The 19,888-nt window shown below is 49.4% G+C and overlaps 1 protein-coding gene across 13 annotated transcripts in view; it reads left to right on the forward strand.

The window, feature by feature from the left end:
* The window catches only part of CHD2 (chromodomain helicase DNA binding protein 2), an 86,338-nt gene that overhangs the window by 52,871 nt on the left and 13,579 nt on the right, over window positions 1–19,888 (forward strand). For 9 of the 13 annotated variants that reach the window (XM_073304214.1, XM_073304216.1, XM_073304219.1 and 6 more), the window contains 14 exons: window positions 125–277; window positions 1,314–1,385; window positions 2,999–3,148; window positions 4,096–4,244; window positions 5,612–5,708; window positions 6,558–6,650; window positions 7,233–7,406; window positions 8,544–8,719; window positions 9,795–9,836; window positions 10,451–10,590; window positions 11,503–11,641; window positions 11,788–11,938; window positions 17,948–18,070; window positions 19,735–19,863. In XM_073304214.1, the coding sequence (XP_073160315.1) occupies window positions 125–277; window positions 1,314–1,385; window positions 2,999–3,148; window positions 4,096–4,244; window positions 5,612–5,708; window positions 6,558–6,650; window positions 7,233–7,406; window positions 8,544–8,719; window positions 9,795–9,836; window positions 10,451–10,590; window positions 11,503–11,641; window positions 11,788–11,938; window positions 17,948–18,070; window positions 19,735–19,863 (1,788 nt within the window). Of the gene's footprint in view, window positions 1–124; window positions 278–1,313; window positions 1,386–2,998; window positions 3,149–4,095; window positions 4,245–5,611; window positions 5,709–6,557; window positions 6,651–7,232; window positions 7,407–8,543; window positions 8,720–9,794; window positions 9,837–10,450; window positions 10,591–11,502; window positions 11,642–11,787; window positions 11,939–17,947; window positions 18,071–19,734; window positions 19,864–19,888 lie in introns of those variants that run through there. The other 4 variants (XM_073304218.1, XM_073304229.1, XM_073304225.1 and 1 more) reach the window with 3 other exon arrangements.

The following is a 19,888-nucleotide window of genomic DNA, read 5'->3' on the forward strand; positions in this document are numbered from 1 at the left end:
GATTAATGCTGGGACAAACCTGACTTGAAGAACAAGGGCAGCCCGCTGTGCTGCATGTCGGTCTGTACAGTGCCTACAGGGGCATGGTTGGAAGCATCTGTTGGAATGACGGTTACTTCTTCAGTCTCTAATCAGGAGCAGTGGAAAGCTAATTCTCTTGGACAAACTGCTGACCAGGCTGCGTGAGAGAGGTAACAGAGTCCTGATCTTCTCCCAGATGGTGAGGATGCTGGACATCTTGGCAGAATACTTGGCTATCAAGCACTACCCTTTCCAGGTGAGGCGGGTTAGTGGTAAGCACACACTCAGGGTTAACTTGAAAATTCAAATTGGGGGGCACTCAGGGGACGTAAGCGATTTAAGTGCTCAGCCTCTCTGAGGCCAGTAGCTTCAACTACATAAGGCTCTAAAGCAAAGTGCACTAGTGCGAACTGGGAAGCTTCACTATATTCCAGCTCTTCTTAAGTGCTGATCAAGCCAAGAGAATGAGAGAGAGATGCATTTGTGATGGGAGCATCTATGGAAGGGGAGAATTCGGTTTGTGGGTATTGATCATTAAAGCGCTGTGTGGTTTGGGTTCTGGTTACCAGAGAGATGGCTTTTGCTCCAGGCACTGTCTTTTGAGCAGATGCGCTTTTGCTAAATGTCCCGGGGTGCGTAAATCTCTTGAGTCTGATAGCGGGGTGATTTCAGCAGAGAGCTCTCGGCTTTGGAGCTGGCGTCCTTTGTTGGTGTGACAAAGCCCTTCAGGCTAGGCTGTAAAGACGGTGTGTTTTGCCCTGAGGTGAGCTGTGAATTGACCACTGGATCAACGTAGCTTTGATATCCGTTATGTTCCTTTTTGGCTGAGGCTGGCTCGCCAGCCCACCTGCGCCTTGTTTTTATAGAATTGTATGTGTGCCTGGCGGTTGCTACAAGGGGCACACTTTAAACATGCAAAAGCACAATAAATAAAGCCCTAGCTTTTGCAAAGCATCCCTTCCTCCGCCAGACATCTGCAATCAGCCTTGATCCTTTGATAAGCTCTAGAGAGGACTGTTAAGTGCAGCGATCCTGGCTGGGAGCCTGTAATGAGAGCTGAAGTGTCACCCACCGTGTGACTGCTGCCTAAGCATGCTCCCCGCCTCCCTCCCCCTTGGTGCAGCAGGTTAAAGCAGTGCAGTTATTTTTAATCAGCAGCTATTTTTAATGATTAAATGCTCCAACCTGAAGGTATGTAGGACAGGAGACTGGAGCTCCCAGAGCTTTGGGGCAGCAATTCCTCAGGGTTTCTTTACTTTCTTTCTTTCTATCATTATTGTTGATCTTTCCAGCGCTTGGACGGCTCAATCAAAGGGGAGATCCGAAAGCAAGCTCTGGATCACTTCAACGCAGAAGGCTCTGAGGTACGACGGCTCGGAGGGGGGGTTTCTGCCTGAAGAAAAATAGCGTCAGAAGGGAATGGGATGGGACGCTTGAGCTTATGCAAGTTCACAGCGTGGCCACAGCGGCCATTCATCCCCATGGAACTCTGGCTGTGTTTAGAGACACGGTAGTGGCATGTTTTGTATCCTGTGGCCATCTGTGTCGTGTGTGAAATGCCCCAATGCCTCACAAAGAGTGGGGCCTGAAAATCAGACTCAGAAAGAATCTGCCAAAGATCAAACCCCCTTAGACTTCTCCTCCTTTGATCTGGGAGTGAAGTGGTCACGCGATGACTTGCACAGGCTGGAGCGTGAGGTTGTCTCTGCACTTGAAGTGTCAGAGGAAAGGGCGGCTAGAAGTGTAGGCAGGCAGTGGTGTCTGGTGGTTGCAGTGAAGGCTTAGGGACCAAAGGGCTTATGGCCTTGTAATCCCTCCCATCTGGGCATACTCGCCAGCTCACTCTTACCAGGCATGAGTCACTTGATTGCTTTGTGCCTCAGGCAATCCAGCGATCTGAAAAAACGACTTTACTTGGAAAACCAGAGCTAACTGAGCAGATTGTAAAGAACAAAAGGAGACAAGGCCAGGTGCCTGGTATTAGCAGGGAGCTTAGAAAAAATCGGACTGAAAAAGCAGACTGCAATGCAGACAGGAGAGCAAGGGAGCTGGCACTGTTGAGGAGGAAAGGGATTCTCAGGGAGATGGACTCTAGCGAGGAGGGCCTGGCCCTGTCATTTCAGCAGCCTGGCCTTGTCCTGCCGCCCTGTGTGCCCAGCCAGCGAGTCGCAGAGTCCATGGCAGGCTTCGTTTTGTGTGGGGCCGATCACCCCGTAGAAGTGTCAGTGATGTGCACATGTGTTTGCCTGCTGCCGTCATGGGGGTCCAGGCACAGTTTGACCTTCAGAAGCTACAAGCCCAAAGTGCCTTTCCTTCCAAAGCCATTTCTGCGTTCTGCTGCCCACAGCGGCACCTGCTGGGCTGCTTCTGCATCCTTACGTCTCGGTCACTAGCTGTAACTCACGTTATATGTGCTGCCGTCTGCCAGCTATGCCTTTCTCTGCCCGGGAGACGCTGATGGATGTCACCTGCCCCCACCCACCGCACTCTGATATCCAGCAGTATCCCCTAAGATTACTAATATGAGGACTGCTTAAATGGATGGAGTGGGGATTCCTTCTTTATGCTGCATCTTTTTCCACCTCTCTCGCTGTGCTGCTCAAATACCAGAGTTCTCTGTCTTCCTCTTTTCTTTTCCATCTTTCTACAGAAGAAGATCCTTCTCACCCGCTGCCCCTGCTCTGAGCACCTCATTATCCCAAACTGTCTTCAGACTGTCTCTTTTCTCTGTCCTGTGATGACTCCAAACTTCCCCTCTCTCTCTAATAAACCCCCACTCCCAGACCCTCTCCATTCTCCCTAAACTTTGCATTCAGTTGCACCTTCCTCTCCCTTGACCTGGCCACACATACAGGTGGGCCCTGTAGGATATATTGTAGCCTGCATTAGTTCACTGGCTTTTGCACGTGTGTTTTAAGCAGCTGAGATCATTTTGTGTGAGCAATGCTGTACACAGGTATCTTGTCATTGTATGCAGGACTTCTGTTTCTTGCTGTCAACACGAGCTGGCGGACTGGGAATTAACCTGGCTTCTGCAGACACTGTGGTTATCTTTGACTCGGACTGGAACCCCCAGAATGACTTGCAGGCTCAGGCTCGGGCTCACCGAATTGGACAGAAGAAGCAGGTCAGGAGAGCAGCCTCAGATCCATTTTTCTATGATTCAGTCCAGTCATATGCTGTAGCATGTGCGTCTGTGTCAGCCCGTGCAGAGCTGGGCATGTCCGGCTTATGTGACTGCAAATGTATTCCTTCTGTTTGAGCTATATATCCTTCAGGTTCCCCAGAAACTCAGGGTAAGCTGGAAAACAGATGCAAAACCAAATCAGCCCAAGTTTGCTGGAAACAGGGCCTGGATTCTCTCAGTAGTCTCATGAATCTCGGTTGGGTATTGAGTTAATCACGAAACAAAGCAAATTTCACATGGTTCTTAGTTTCACAACTAAAATTGCACACAACTCTGGCATCAGGCATTGGTGTCAAGCAGGGGACACCGTCAAGGCTGGAAGGCCTAAAAGCTTATCGATAGAGCCAGTATGAGGCTTAGAGAGAGCAGGCATGTGTTCCACTGTAGTTTTATTGTGAGTCTGTTGTGTTTCTTTGTTTATATACATAACACACAAACATACACACACACACACACTGCTCTATCTCAAACTCTGGTTATGAGCTTGATGCAGGAATCACTGGCTGAGGTTCTCTGGCTTGTGTTATGTAGGCAGTGAGACTTAGATGATCATAAAGGTAATTTCTGGCCTTAAAATCTACGAACAATATTTTTCTGACGTGTCACTGAGCCTCTGATCTCGAAAGCAGGCTGGAGATCTGGGAAGAGTAGCCTTTCTTGTGAGTTTGGTGGGGCTGGAAGTCTCTTGAGAATAGCTGTTCCCTTGGGGTTGTGTGTGTGTTGGATTAGGGGTTTAGATATGCTATTCAGGATATAGCTTTGCAAAAAGGGACCATGCAGACAGGTTATTGCTACTTTCTGTTAAATAGCACAGGGTGCATTGTAATTTAGGCAGGACTATATTTTGCAGATCCACAAAATAGCTCTGCTTTTTCTTTGCCCTGCAGGTGAACATTTACCGCTTAGTCACAAAGGGGACAGTGGAAGAGGAGATCATCGAAAGGGCTAAGAAAAAGATGGTGTTAGATCATCTGGTGATCCAGCGTATGGACACCACGGGCCGTACTGTACTGGATAACAACTCTGGGAGATCCAAGTAAGTGCCTAAGTGGGGAGGAGAGCATAAGATGGAGTATGTGCCTCGTGGTGACTTGGGTAATTAGCTGATTGTGTAGTTGGCCAGCAAAAAAAAAACCACGAATGGTAGCTTACCACTAACTTTGGCTCGTGCAGTCGTTGGTATGGAAACTATATGGGATGCCAATGTTAGCCAGAAAATAAAAAGAACTGGTATTGAAGTCTCCTCTGTTTTTCATTCCATCTTTCTCTCTTTTTCTTTTCTTTCCCTCTGTTTGCTTTTGAGCCTCTGTTTATTGCCCCTCTCTTCTAGCTTGGTTGGCGGCCTGTTTTTTCTCCTTTTAGAGGCTGTGGCTTTTTTCTTACAAGGCCTCCAAGGTCACTGGTATCTGAAGCAGTTGACAGTAGGTTATAAATGTCCCACACAATTGGTCTCTTTTCCATGCTGGCTCTACAGCTGTAACCAAGTAGGATCAGTTGGAGTCTTTTCCTGGCTTTTCACTTAAGCATCTGTTTAATTTTGTGATCTGCGGTCTCTTCCGCTCCGAAGCTGGTGCTGTAGGGAGAAAATGGCCACGGGGACCATTTGGCTCTAGTTAACTTCTGCAGTTCCTGGTGCCTCATGGGAAAGAGCACATAGCTGGGAGCGTGTAGAAGGAAGGGTCATTTCACTTGCTGGTTTCAGGAAGAATAGAGGGAGTCCGCTGGGTTTTGCAGACTGGTGGGTCTCCCCCCTTTACTCCTGCAGTGCAGTAGCACGTGCTTTGTGATACCAGTGCAATACAGGTATGGGAATCCAGAACGGACTCAGATGCATATGCAAGGCTGGAAAGCACTTACGAGTGGGATCTTCAAGAATGGTTCTGGAGTTTGTGTGTCAGTATGAAAACTTGGTCGTGAATTTTACTCACCAAGTGTATCTTTCCCTGTGCCTCTCTCCCTGCATCCCCGCCTCCTTTCCAGAGGCTTTCCTTGTGTGTAATTAAAGCTCTCAGGAGCTCCTCCATTCTTCCCCACTTCATCCCCCTTAATATACTCCTGAGGCCGCATGTCAAGATAGCCATTCTTCTAGGACATGGGAATCCCTTGCTTGGAGCCCGTCAACACTGCTGCTTAATTGGCCATGTGGCTCAGTATTGAGTCACTTGGTGTGCTGCCCTCCTTCCCCTGGGAATGGAGCATGCTGCCTTGACATTACTGCTAACCCCTGTCAGAACAGGGGGATAGATCAGGAACGGAGCACAAGGCGTTTCTTAGTGCAGGGTTGAGGACTTACACTGCAATCTTGGCCTAATGAGGGAGGCTTAGGTGTGTCTTTATGCCGTAGCAAAGCAGATGTCTTGGTGGCTCCTGAGAGTCAACTGTGTTTTTGTTACTTTTTTACAGCTCAAATCCTTTCAACAAAGAGGAGTTGACAGCTATTCTGAAGTTTGGAGCTGAGGATCTCTTCAAGGAGATTGAAGGGGAAGAATCGGAGCCACAGGTAGTTAAAATTAAAGTAACCTAGCTGTTCTGATGGTCTTCATGAACTTCACGTCACTGGCAGTACTGTATGAGGAAACTTGCATTTGTCCTGACTCTGTTGTACTTGCTCTTTGGGTCAGAAAGAGCAGTTCAATAATAGGGTTTGTCAAACTGACCCCGGCATGGGGGCACCAAGTTCAAGTTTCCAGAAAAGCTGGAGGGAGAGAACAATGGACTTGGGAGGCAGGGATGGGACAGACTGACTGTGGAGCTTCTGATGAGGTTTCTGAAATAAATGGTTGGCGTTTCAGTGGTAGAACCTTGTCCCCCGTCAGCCCTCTGCACATACATCTGTAGTTCTGTGAATAACGAGTTAGTGTATTGTAACAGGGCCTAGCGAGTCCACTTCATCCCAGCTCCTCTTAGCCCCGTTCAGCTTTCCTTTCCTTTGTAGTTTCCACAGGAGTCAGTGTGTGTCACCTCTTCCCCCATCCAGTGCAGGATTGTTTCTGACAATATGTTACCAAACACTTTGAACAGCCCTGCAGGGAACAATTCCACAAGAGATAGCACTCGGGAATTTTTTTCCTGATGTTCAGGCTGTAGTTTTCTCACCCTCACCCGCCCTTCCTCTTCATACCCTCTTGTACCATCTAAATAGTCTGTCCTCCTCCTCAGTGATGACACTCCATCAGTATTTTCAGCCCGTTAACTTGTCTCCCCCACCTCCCCTTGTTCACTTATCCAGGCAATGTGTGTTGAGCAATCACACCTCACAAGTCAATCCTTGAAACCCCCACTTCCGTTCTGTTGCTGTGCTTCTTCTGATTTTATCATCATTCTGTGATCATTTCTTTCTGACTGGCAGGAAATGGATATTGATGAGATTTTACGCCTGGCTGAAACACGAGAGAACGAAGTGTCCTCAAGCGCCACGGATGAGCTTCTGTCTCAATTCAAGGTACAAAGCAGATAGATTTCCTAGAAACCAGTGAGTAAGAAGGACTGAATCCTAGCAGAGTAGGGTAGTGAGTGGCTATGAACGGTCTTTGCCAAGGTCAACCTGGCTTGTAAGGTCGGTGACAGGAGAAGGGACAGAACTGGCCAGCAGTGCCCCTTCAGGCTGGCTTCATGGGGTCAGGCTTTAGCCAAACAAGCCAAACCCTTTGCAAGGTGCACGGAAGCGGGTGGTCCTCAACCAGCAGGAGGGGGGCTGATAGGTTTGGTGGGTGGGTAGCACTAAAGAAATGTGTTTGTATAGGTTTTAAAATGATCTTGGTGGTGGGGAAGAAAATCTTAAACTTCCTAACTTTGGGAACTGAAATGCTAATCTAGCAAAGGCTCCAGCCAAAGCTTATACATTGCATGTGCTACTCGATGGCTCATAGCTGGAAGAGAAGACAAACAACACAAACAGAATGACTGACGGACAGGTTTCTTGGGGAAATGCCTCAAGAGAAAGAAGTTGAGACTGGACCAACATATCTCTGGCGACGTTACCACGGGGAGCTTCTAATCCCATGGGTGTGCTTTTGCTTATAAGGTAGCCAATTTTGCAACCATGGAGGAGGAAGAGACTGAGCTGGACGAGAGGTCCCAGAGGGACTGGGATGATATTATTCCTGAAGAGCAAAGGAAGAAAGTGGAGGAGGAGGAACGACAGAAGGAGTTGGAAGAAATCTATATGTTGCCCAGAATCCGCAGCTCCACTAAAAAGGTACAGCACTGCCTCGGGAAGCTGGGAAACAGAAGGTCACAGGTGGGCTAGTGGTGGGAAAGAGGGTCTTTGCCCAGTAACAGGTTTGTGGGATTTTGATTCGCCCCCCCCCCCCCCATTGCTAGTTTGGAACAAAGTACAGAATGGGCCATAGGTCTGCCATGCGGAGTACGAATTAGGCCCTGAGTCTGTAGTGCAGAGTATGTGTCCAGGATGAATTTGGTAGTGGTGTTTCTAATTCATCTTGTGCTTTATTAACAAACAATAAATACTGAAACCCAGTTGCAGTAACAGATTGCAGCACAGGGGAAAATAGCCAACTGAATGATGGGGACTAGACGGGAATTCATTTTTGATTACATCGTAGGTCGTTCCCTAAATGGTTTTTTTCCCGTCTCCTCACTAAGCTTCACACTTCACCATGCTGTTAATGCTTAAACTCAACCTGTCCCTTCACAACCAGAAGAGACCGTACCTTTTCCAGGGTAACAGTCTAGGTCAGGGGTGGCCAAACGGTGGCTTTGAGCCGCATGCGGCTCTTTTACAGTTAGTGTGGCTTGTGGAGCCCCCCACCCCGTCATCCCCTTTTCCACATACCAGACTCAGGGAAGGGGAGAGCTCAGGACCTCTGCCTTGCAGCAGGGTGGTGGGATAGGGGCTTCTGACCAGTGGGGATGCTTCCCGCGGGGCAGAAGCCTCACGCTCCAGCAGTCGAACTTCAGAAGATTGTGGTATGCGGCTCGTAGGGTCAGTAAGCTTGGCCACCCCTGGTCTAGGTGCTAGGATGAATTCAAATTCTCTAGCAATAGGGTTGTGCAAGAAAACTCCACTAGAACATGGAACCCATGCTTCATTCGCATGCTCCAAATGAGGAGCTTAGCATTGTTGTCTGGAAATCTGTCAAAAGGAGATGAGCAAATACATGGGGGTCTTTGGCATCCAGGCACATCAAGGGGGGAAGAAAGGGAGGTTCCTCTTAAGACGGGATGACCCCGACGTTGATCTGTTTGGCCTTATTTCAGAATAAGCACCAAGAGGTTCTGCACTTGCATTGCCAGCCCATGCCACTAGGGAGGAGTTGAAGGAGGTTGTAAATTAACCCTTGTTACCATAGTGCTGTCTTTCTGGTTCATTCAGGCTCAGGCAAATGACAGTGATTCTGATGCTGAATCAAAGAGAAGGATACAAAGGTCATCTGGATCAGAGAGTGAGACGGACGATACCGATGACGATAAAAGGCCGAAGCGCCGGGGGCGCCCACGGAGCGTTAGGAAAGACACAGTGGAAGGATTTACTGATGCCGAAATCAGGAGGTCAGTGCTGAGCCCAGGAGACTGTTGGATGAGCACGTTGGGAAATTTTGCGCAGACAGCTAGGGTAGGGCCCCGCTCCAGCAAAGCATGTCAGCACCTGCATAACTGTAAGCCTGTGGCTGGTCCCAGTGAAGTCAGGTCAGATAAACTGTTTACATGATTAAAGTTAGGCAAGTGAAGAAGTGCTCTGCTGGACTGGGGCTATTGGCTCCCCAAAAACCTCCATTTCTTGGGGATCTTCCATGCTCATGCTGTTGTACCATGGACATTTAATGAGTTCTAAATGACAATGGCAGGACGCCTGGTGCTTTATTAACTTAGTATTGTAACAGAAGAATTAGGGGAGAAATCAGGCTTTACTGGCTCCAGCCATTCTCTGAACTTCTATATTGTCAGCTTTGCCACCTGCTGATGGCCTTTGTAGGCCTGTGAGAAACGAGCTGACAATCTTTAGTCTGATTCTAGTGAGACGTGCCTGTCTTTCAGAAAAATTGCTCCTGAAATTGTTAGCCTCCATCAGTAATCTCCGTGGACTGAGTGGGTTCATCAAATTCAGCATTAAGGTACATTGCTACATGGGGTGTGCAGAAGGCTGGAACGGTTGGTAGTCATTCCATGGAGAAACCAAGGACTCCTGTCTCTGTGCTGTCCCACTGGCTTTGTTCAGGAGCACCAAATTTACCTGAAAGAAGAAAAGTTTCCTGGCAGTTTAAATTTAAACAAAAAGCAAATGTTGATATATTTGGGCAAAAATAGTAGCCCTAAAAGAGTGAGTGCAGTAAGTCAGAGTAGTGAAGTTTCCCCTTCCCCCAGCATTACGTTTCTCGGATCAGCTGATGAATGCAATTCCAAGCCAGTTTTTGTCGTTGCCATCTCCAAGATAGAACTTCCTCTAATCTCTTCAGTCTTCGCAAAGTGCCTGCATCCTAAGGCTGTGTCCAGAGGTTAGGCCAGAGATGTTAAAGGGGATTTCTTGAGCTTTAACCAACTTCCCTTCATCTTTGAGTTGCTGGTTTTTTTAAACTGAGCCTCCATCAGTAATTCACTAAAATTTTGCTTTTCTTTTTTTGCTTAGGTTTATCAAGGCTTATAAGAAGTTTGGGCTTCCACTCGAACGGTATGTGCAAACTGTTCTCAGGATCAGAGCCAATCGCATATAGGCTAGTTGGAGTTCTGAATGCTACACTATGAAGAAAGTAAACAGGAGACACAAATAGCCACATGAAGATCTCTGTGAATTGCTCTACTCCTAGGCACAATTAACTGATAAGCATCAAGTATGGCATAGGCTTCTTTGATGGGGCAAAGCCTGACTAGTCTGTCATATGCAGGGTGAATGGTATGCAAGTGCTGACATTGGAGACACAGGAATTGCCGGGTGATCCATCTTGTCTCAGATGATAGCCACTGGAGGGTGTTTCAGATGAGGGCCCCCTCTTCCCCTCCTGCCCCGCGCATTCCTAGTGCATTACACAACACTACAGGAGCAGGGTACACCTGGTGTTATCTCCTGCAAAGCCACCCTGTCCCAGTCTAGTCCCCTGTTATGTGATCACCTGCTTCTTGCTGTATCCTGCAGCTCTCAGGTACCAAAGCTTAACATGGGTCTTGCTCCAAGTGGTCTTAAAACCATTATTTACTTGGCAAGAAAAGGATCAGCAGTGTGTCTCTGAGCAGCGCTATCAGCCAGGTGTTGTCTGATGCTTTCCCGATTCTTTTTTTCCCTCTCAGGCTGGAGTGCATTGCTCGCGATGCCGAGCTGGTGGACAAGTCCATAGCTGATCTGAAACGTCTAGGGGAACTTATTCACAACAGCTGTGTGTCAGCAATGCAAGAATACGAGGAGCAGCTGAAAGAAAACCCTGGTGAGGGTAAGAGAAAGGGACGGGTGCTGATTTCATTAACCTCTTGGTGTTGATGGGCCAAAGTGCTGATGGGGAACCATCCCCATTCTGGGTGAGATGGGACACCAGATTGACAGCACTGGAGGTTGTAGTCTGTTAGCCAAAGAACAGTACAAACTTCACCCAGGCTGCCTCCGCTAGTGACCTGGAGGGAGCTACCTCTAAGAGTGAGAAACCTATTCCAGCTTCCAAGCTGTGAGTCTTTTGCGCTGACTGAAGGGTGTCAGTTGGAACTGTTAGCGTCTGGTGGACATGGGATTTCTAAGGCATGGGCTACAACTACCAACTTGTTCCATGTTAGGTTGTGGAGCAGCCAGCAGACTGGATTGCTTCCTGGGCTGGAATCAAACCAATAACATGTCCCCTACACTATACCTGTACCTATCAGTCCTCTGAGCCAGCCAGTGCCCCACAGTATTGGGTAAATACCCTGCAAGTGCTTCCAAGACTTGAGGAACATCCAGCCCTGTGTGTTGCCTCTGCGTGCTCTAGCTTTCTAGGAGGCAGGGTGGTTTGGTGGCTGGCACAGGAGGCAGGGAATCTGGAGACGTGGGTGTTATTGCCAACTCTGCCATTAAGTCTCTGTGTGACCTTGCTGAACCGAGCTGGTAAAGTGGCTGAACTCCCATGTTGTTGATTTATTTGTAATTAAGAAAATGATGACTTGGAAAGGGGCTTGGAGTGTAACGAATCACTCACGACCGCTCTCTGAAAGCAGAGCCTGGTTTTCAGGATCTACCTGAGCATTAGCAGCCAGCCCTAGATGTAAACAGAGGATGATGGGAGGAATGTAAAACTCTTGAATGTATCTGAGCCTTTTCCAGCGTTTTTTATTCTGTCGAAGTGTTTTCAGCTGAAATGTTTGTTGCTGTTGAGCAGGGAAAGGGCCTGGGAAAAGGAGGGGTCCTACTCTCAAGATCTCTGGTGTCCAAGTCAATGTGAAATCCATCATCCAGCATGAAGAAGAGTTTGAAATGCTGCACAAATCCATTCCCAAGGACCCGGAGGAGAAGAGAAAGTGAGTTGGCATGCCTGGGAGGAAAGTGCAAGGAGCTTGGGGTTTTGGGCTGGCAAAAGGAAAGCCTGGGTTTGTAGATTTGCTTTGACACCGCAGTGTTGGAAAGGAGCCCCTCATCACCTCTCTCGTGTTTGAAATACCTTCAGGTACTGCCTGACCTGCCGCGTCAAAGCTGCTCATTTTGATGTAGACTGGGGAGTGGAGGATGATTCTCGTTTATTGCTGGGAATTTATGAACATGGCTATGGAAACTGGGAGCTAATTAAAACGGACCCAGAACTGAAGTTAACTGATAAGGTAGGTCTTCATGTGTTGCTCGCTTTAGTTCTGGGGCTCAGGGAGAATGTTTGCTTCACCTCAAAAACGGATGTTTATATTGGTAAACACTTAAAACTATAATAATAAAAGGAAAACAATGACCATGACCTCCTAGAATGCTGCATTCCCAGTGTATTGATGCTGGTTATGTTAAGTTTCCCCCATGGTTAATGCTGAGCTCAGACAGTGTCACTACTGACAGACCCAGCAATATTTTTGTTTGCAAAAATCAGGTCGTGTCCTGGTATGAATGCGTGCCCTCAGGTGTGATGCTCAGAAAAGCATTTTAAAACTGAAATGAGCATCCCAGACTAAGGGTATGTCTACACTACGAAATTAGGTCGAATTTATAGAAGTCGTTTTTTTAGAAATCGGTTTGATATATTCGAGTGTGTCCCCCTCCCCCCCCCCCCACAGAAAATGCTCTAAGTGCATTAACTCGGCGGAGTGCTTCCATAGTACCTAGGCAAACGTCGACTTCCGGAGTGTTGCACTGTGGGTAGCTATCCCACAGTTCCCGCAGTCTCCGCCCCCATTGGAATTCTGGGTTGAGATACCAATGCCTGATGGGGCTAAAACATTGTCGCGGGTGGTTCTGGGTACATATCGTCAGGCCCCCGTTCCCTCCCTCCCGCCGTGAAAGCAGCAGCAGACAATCGTTTCGTGCCTTTTTTCTAGAGTTACCTGTGCAGACGCCATACCACGGCAAGCATGGAGCCCGCTCAGGTAACCGTCGCCGTATGTCTCCTGGGTGCTGGCAGACGTGGTACTGCATTGCTACACAGCAGCAGCAACCCATTGCCTTGTGGCAGCAGATGGTACAATAGGACTGGTAGCCGTCATCGTCATGTCCGAGGTGCTCCTGGCTACGTCGGCTGGGAGCGCCTGGGCAGACATGGGTGCAGAGACTACATTAGAAGTGACTTGACCAGGTCATTCTCTTTAGTCCTGCAGTCAGTCCTATTGAACCATCTTATGGTGAGCAGGCAGGCGATACGGATTGCTAGCAGTCCTATTGTACCATTTTCTGCCAGGCAGGCAAGAGATGAGGATGGCTAGCAGTCCTACTTCACTGTCTTCTGCCGAGCAGCCATGAGATGTGGATGGCTTGCAGTCCTTCTGCACCGTCTGCTGCCAGCCAAAGATGTAAAAGATAGATGGAGTGGATCAAAACAAGAAATAGACCAGATTTGTTTTGTACTTATTTGCTTCCCCGTCTCCCCCGTCTAGGGGACTCATTCCTCTAGGTCACACTGCAGTCACTCACAGAGAAGGTGCAGCGAGGTAAATCTAGCCATGTATCAATCAGAGGCCAGACCAACCTGCTTGTTCCAATAAGAACAATTACTTAGGTGCACCATTTCTTATTGGAACCGTCCGTGAAGTCCTGCCTGAAATACTCCTTGATGTAAAGCCACCCCCTTTGTTGATTTTAATTCCCTGTAAGCCAACCCTTTAAGCCATGTCGTCCGTCGCCCCTCCCTCCGTCAGAGCAACGGCAGACAATCGTTCCGTGCCTTTTTTCTGTGCGGACACCAAACCAAGGCAAACATGGAGGTCGCTCAGCTCACTTTGGCAATTAGGAGCACATTAAACACCACACGCATTATCCAGCAGTATATGCAGCACCAGAACCTGGCAGAGCGATACCGGGCGAGGAGGTGACGTCAGCGCGGTCACGTGAGTGATCAGGACATGGACACAGATTTCTCTGAAAGCATGAGCCCTGCCAATGCATGCATCATGATGCTAATGGGGCAGGTTCATGCTGTGGAACGCCGATTCTGGGCTCAGGAAACAAGCACAGACTGGTGGGACCGCATAGTGTTGCAGGTCTGGGACGATTCCCAGTGGCTGTGAAACTTTCGCATGCGTAAGGGCACTTTCATGGAACTTTGTGACTTGCTTTCCCCTGCCCTGAAGCGCATGAATACCAAGACGAGAGCAGCCCTCACAGTTGAGAAGCGAGTAGCGATAGCCCTGTGGAAGCTTGCAATGCCAGACAGCTACCGGTCAGTTGGGAATCAATTTGGAGTGGGCAAATCTACTGTGGGGGCTGCTGTGATGCAAGTAGCCCACACAATCAGAGATCTGCTGATATCAAGGGTAGTGACCCTGGGAAATGTGCAGGTCATAGTGGATGGCTTTGCTGCAATGGGATTCCCTAACTGTGGTGGGGCCATAGACGGAACCCATATCCCTATCTTGGCACCGGAGCACCAAGCCGGCGAGTACATAAACCGCAAGGGGTACTTTTCAGTAGTGCTGGAAGCTCTGGTGGATCACAAGGGACATTTCACCAACATCAACGTGGGATGGCCGGGAAAGGTACATGACGCTCGCATCTTCAGGAACTCTGGTCTGTTTCAAAAGCTGCAGGAAGGGACTTTATTCCCAGACCAGAAAATAACTGTTGGGGATGTTGAAATGCCTATAGTTATTCTTGGGGACCCAGTCTACCCCTTAATGCCATGGCTCATGAAGCCATACACAGGCAGCCTGGACAGTAGTCAGGAGCTGTTCAACTACAGGCTGAGCAAGTGCAGAATGGTGATAGAATGTGCATTTGGACGTTTAAAGGTGCGCTGGCGCAGTTTACTGACTCGCTTAGACCTCAGCGAAACCAATATTCCCACAGTTATTACTGCTTGCTGTGCGCTCCACAATATCTGTGAGAGTAAGGGGGAGACGTTTATGGCGGGGTGGGAGGTTGAGGCAAATCACCTGGCTGCTGGTTACGCACAGCCAGACACCAGGGCGGTTAGAAGAGCACAGGAGGGCGCGGTACGCGTCAGAGAAGCTTTGAAAACCAGTTTCATGACTGGCCAGGCTACGGTGTGAAAGTTCTGTTTTGTTTCTCCTTGATGAAACCCCCTGCCCCTTGGTTCACTCTACTTTCCTGTAAGCTAACTACCCTCCCCTCCTCCCTCCGATCACCGCTTGCAGAGGCAATAAAGTCATTGTTGCTTCACATTCATGCATTCTTTATTCATTCGTCACACAAATTGGGGGATGACTACCAAGGTAGCCCAGGAGGGGTGGTGGAGGAGGGAAGGAAAATGCCACACAGCACTTTAAAAGTTTACAACTTTAAAATTTATTGAATGCCAGCCTTCTGTTTTTTGGGCAATCCTCTGTGGCGGAGTGGCTGGTTGGCCGGAGGCCCCCCCACCGCGTTCTTGGGCGTCTGGGTGTGGAGGCTATGCGACTTGGGGAGGAGGGGGTTGGTTACACAGGGGCTGTAGTGGCAGTCTGTGCTCCAGCTGCCTTTGCTGCAGCTCAGCCATACACTGGAGCATACTGGTTTGATCCTCCAGCAGCCTCAGCATTGAATCCTGCCTCCTCTCATCACGCTGCCGCCACATTTGAGCTTCAGCCCTGTCTTCAGTCCACCACCTCTCCTCCCGGTCATTTTGTGCTTTCCTGTACTCTGACATTAATTGCCTCCACGCATTCGTCTGTGCTCTGTCAGTGTGGGAGGACAGCATGAGCTCAGAGAACTTTTCATCACGAGTGCATTTTTTTTTTCTTTCTAATCTTCACTAGCCTCTGGGAAGGAGAAGATCCTGTGATCATTGAAACACATGCAGTTGGTGGAGAAAAAAAAAGGGACAGCGGTATTTAAAAAGACACATTTTATAAAACAGTGGCTACACTCTTTCAGGGTAAACCTTGCTGTTAACATTACATACATAGTACATGCGCTTTCGTTACAAGGTCGCATTTTGCCTCCCCCCACCATGTGGCTACCCCTTCAACCCTCCCCCCTCCCCGTGGCTAACAGCGAGGAACATTTCAGTTCAGGCACAGGCAAACAGCCCAGCAGGAATGGGCTCCTCTGAGTGTCCCCTGAAGAAAAGCACCCTATTTCAACCAGGTGACCATGAATGATATCTCACTCTCCTGAGGATAACACAGAGAGATAAAGAACGCATGTTGTTTGAACGCCAGCAAATATACACTGCAATGCTTTGTTGTACAATGGTTCCCGAGTACATGTTACTGGCCTGGAGTGGTAAAGTGTCCTACCATGAAGGACGCAATAAGGCTGCCGTCCCCAGAAACCTTTTGCAAAGGCTTTGGGAGTACATCCAGGAGAGCCCGAATGCCAGGGCAAATTAATCCTTTCACATGCTTGCTTTTAAACCATGTATAGTATTTTAAAAGGTACACTCACCGGAGGTCCCTTCTGCGCCTGCCGGGTCCAGGAGGCAGCCTTGGGTGGGTTCGGGGGGTACTGGCTCCAGGTCCAGGGTGAGAAACAGTTCCTGGCTGTGGGGAAAACCGGTTTCTCCGCTTGCTTGCTGTGAGCTATCTACAACCTCATCATCATCATCATCTTCTTCGTCCCCAAAACCTGCTTCCGTGTTGCCTCCATTTCCATTGAAGGAGTCAAACAACACGGCTGGGGTAGTGGTGGCTGAACCCCCTAAAATGGCATGCAGCTCATCATAGAAGCGGCATGTTTGGGGCTCTGACCCGGAGCGGCCGTTCGCCTCTCTGGTTTTCTGGTAGGCTTGCCTCAGCTCCTTAAGTTTCATGCGGCACTGCTTCGGATCCCTGTTATGGCCTCTGTCCTTCATGCCTTGGGAGATTTTGACAAAGATTTTGGCATTTCAAAAATTGGAACGGAGTTCTGAAAGCACGGATTCCTCTCCCCATACAGCGATCAGATCCCGTACCTCCCGTTCAGTCCATGCTGGAGCTCTTTTGCGATTCTGGGACTCCATCGTGGTCACCTCTGCTGATGAGCTCTGTATGGTCACCTCTGCTGATGAGCTCTGCATGGTCACCTGCAGGTTGCCACGCTGGCCAAACAGGAAATGAGATTCAAAAGTTCGCGGTTCTCTTCCTTTCTACCTGGCCAGTACATCTGAGTTGAGAGTGCTGTCCAGAGCGGTCACAATGGAGCACTCTGGGATAGCTCCCGGAGGCCAATACCGTCAAATTGTGTCCACAGTACCCCAAATTCGACCCGGCAAGGCTGATTTAAGCACTAATCCACTTGTCGGGGTGGAGTAAGGAAATCGATTTTAAGAGCCCTTTAAGTCGAAATGAAGGGCTTCATCGTGTAGACGGGTGCAGGTTTACATCGATTTAATGCTGCTAAATTTGACCTAAAGTCCTAGTGTAGACCAGGGCACAGTCATAGGAATCTCTTCCTTGCAGCAGTGGTACGGAGGACCCCCTCTAATTCTCCCTCTGCTAACGCACTGGGCTGGTGATTCTCACCCCAAAAACAGCAGCTTCACCTTACTTCACAACACAAATGCCCCGGCTGAGTCATTGCTGTATGTTACAGTCAGACCACTTCGTTGTTTAAAGAAAACAGCGATAACGATCAAGCAGAGCTCCATTTTTATTTGTTTATAAAGGCACAAACCAGTGAAACCAACTTTACAGAAATAGCTTTTTTCTGAAGTTACTAATGATCCATTACTTTTACCAAATATGCTACTCAGTACTAGCCTACTGTGAAACGATACCCTAAATAAATTCGGCTTGTCAAAACAAGGGATCAGAGTGTCTGTTGCAACACAGGCTTCTTGATGTGTTTTGCAATGTGTTTGCTTGCTTGCTGGAGAAGTTCTTTCATAATCCAAGATAGCGGCAGTTGAAGTTCCTACCAGACTGTGCTCACACATGCCCTGTCACTTCAATACCAGCACGAGGGCGCCCTCCCTCTCCTCCCGCCGAATTGGTAGAGTTCTGCATGCTGACTTATGAAAGGGGGAGACTTGTGAGGGAGTTCTTTGGCCTAGTTCCTCGTACAGATTTAGGCATCTTACTCCCATTGGGAGTTAGCCCCCTAAATATCTTTGAGGTTCTGGGCCTTTGTCCCTGGGAGAGCAGGGTAAGGCAGTTCCCCTGAGAAGCTGAGATTTTCTCACTCCCTTGCTGGATGCTAGGGGAGGAGATTGTTACTCACGCTTGTCTGCTCACTTCAAGGCTTGATAGGTGCATGTGGGTGTTTTGTTTTTATCAAAGATCCTACCTGTTGAGACAGATAAGAAGCCTCAGGGAAAGCAGCTCCAGACCCGTGTCGATTATTTGCTGAAATTGCTGAAGAAAGATCTGGAGAAGAAGGAAACTGTGAAAGATGGGGAAGAGGTGAGTGAGGGGATGGCTGAGTGCCCTAGGGGGGGACATTGGACACTGCTTAGAAGGAAACTACCTCTTGTATTTCTAGCTCATGAAATATTTTGTTTGAATGGACTGTGGCTGTGTACTCTGATCCCTTCATCCGATTGAACCTGGAGCTGGTGGGGTTGGCTCTCAGATCCTAGGGCCAGGCTCACTTGGCAGGTCTGTCACTTAGAAAAAGGTATCTTTTTACCTGTAAGCTGAGTGTGCTTGATATGTGAGACACTGAGCATCATACATAGGATTCCATGATTCTCATTTTACCAACTCACTTGTCAGAAGCAGAAGTGAACTCTAAAGCGATGTGCACAGATTTTATGAAAAACTATGGCTTACATAGGGTTGGATGCTGAATGCCCCAACTAGCAAGGAGCTGTGGAGATAGACAGAGAATGTACCCAGAATAAAGCTCTTTTTATCCCAGCCTTCTTCCTCCTGGATACTGCAATGTGGGTGTCACATTAAATACCCACTGGCAGCAGGCACCAGCTCTCCTTCATTTGCCCCGTCACCAGGCTGCTTGCTACCAGCAATTCACTCGTACTAATTCTCTGTGTGTTCAGAATAGTCCTTTGAGCCTTCAAACCTCAGATGGATTTCTTCTTGCTAGCCAAAATGGGACCCTCTGATGGAGGTTGTAATTCTAAATAGTGGCTCAGTGTCCTTTCCCGTGGCCCATTGAGTGGTCTAATGCTCCAAACGGACACCTAGTGCCTAGAGTAGCGGAGGGCAAACTACAGCCTGCGGGCCACATCTGGCCCATGGGATCGTCCTGCCTGGCTCTTGATTTCCCCGCCAGGGAGGCTAGCCCCCGGCCCCTCTCCCTTTGTCCCCCCTCCCACGGAGCTGTGTGCTCCTGCAGGGCAGGGCAGCACAGCGCAGCAGGGTGTCTGGCTCTGGCCGGGCGGTGCGGCTGCCAGACATGCCGCTCTGAGCGGCATGGTAAGGGGGCCGGGGGTCAGTCAGGGAGCAGGGTGAGGTTAGATAGGTGTGGGAGTTCCGGGGGGGCCTGTCAGGGGGTGGGGGTGTGGATAGGGGACGGGGGGGGGAGAGTTGGAAAAGCGTGGGAGTCCTGGGGGGGCCTGTCAGCGGGCAAGGCTGTAGATAGGGGTCGAGGCAGTCAGGGGACAGAGAGCCGGGGGGTTGAATAGGGGGTGGGGCCCCTGGGGGGTGGTTAGGGGTCGGGGCACGCAGGGGATGGGGAACAGGGAGAGTTGGATAGGGGGTGTGGTTCTGGGGCCTGTCAAGGGATGGGGGTGTGGATAGGGGGTCAGGGCAGTCAGGGGACAGGGAGCAGCAGGGGTTGGATGGGGGTGGGGTCCCGGGGGGGTGATTGGGACGGGGGGTCCCGGGAGGGGGCGGTCAGGGGACAAGGAGTAGGGGGGGTTGGATGGGTCAGGGGTACGCAGCAGGGCAGTCAGGAGGTGGGAAGTGGGAGGGATCGGATGGGGGAGGGGCCAGGCTTTTTGGGGAGGCACAGCCTTCTCTACCCAGCCCTCCATACAGTTTTGTAACCCCAATGTGGACCTTGGGTCAAAAAGTTTGCCCACCCCAGGCCTAGAGGAAGAGAGATGGTGTTTCTGTTTCAGGAAGCTGTTTTCAAACCCTAACTGGTTTCTCTTCTTCCCCAGACCAAACTGAAGAAGAGGAAACCACGCGTGAAGAAAGAGAACAAAGCTCCCAAAGTCAAAGATGAGCATGGAAATGACCTGTCCTCTCCTCGGCACTCGGACAACCAGTCAGAAGAGGGTGAAGTCAAGGTGTGTTGACCCAGATGGAGGGGGC

The sequence above is a fragment of the Lepidochelys kempii genome, chromosome 10 (genome assembly GCF_965140265.1).
Source record: "Lepidochelys kempii isolate rLepKem1 chromosome 10, rLepKem1.hap2, whole genome shotgun sequence".
Taxonomy (NCBI): Eukaryota; Metazoa; Chordata; order Testudines; family Cheloniidae; genus Lepidochelys; species Lepidochelys kempii.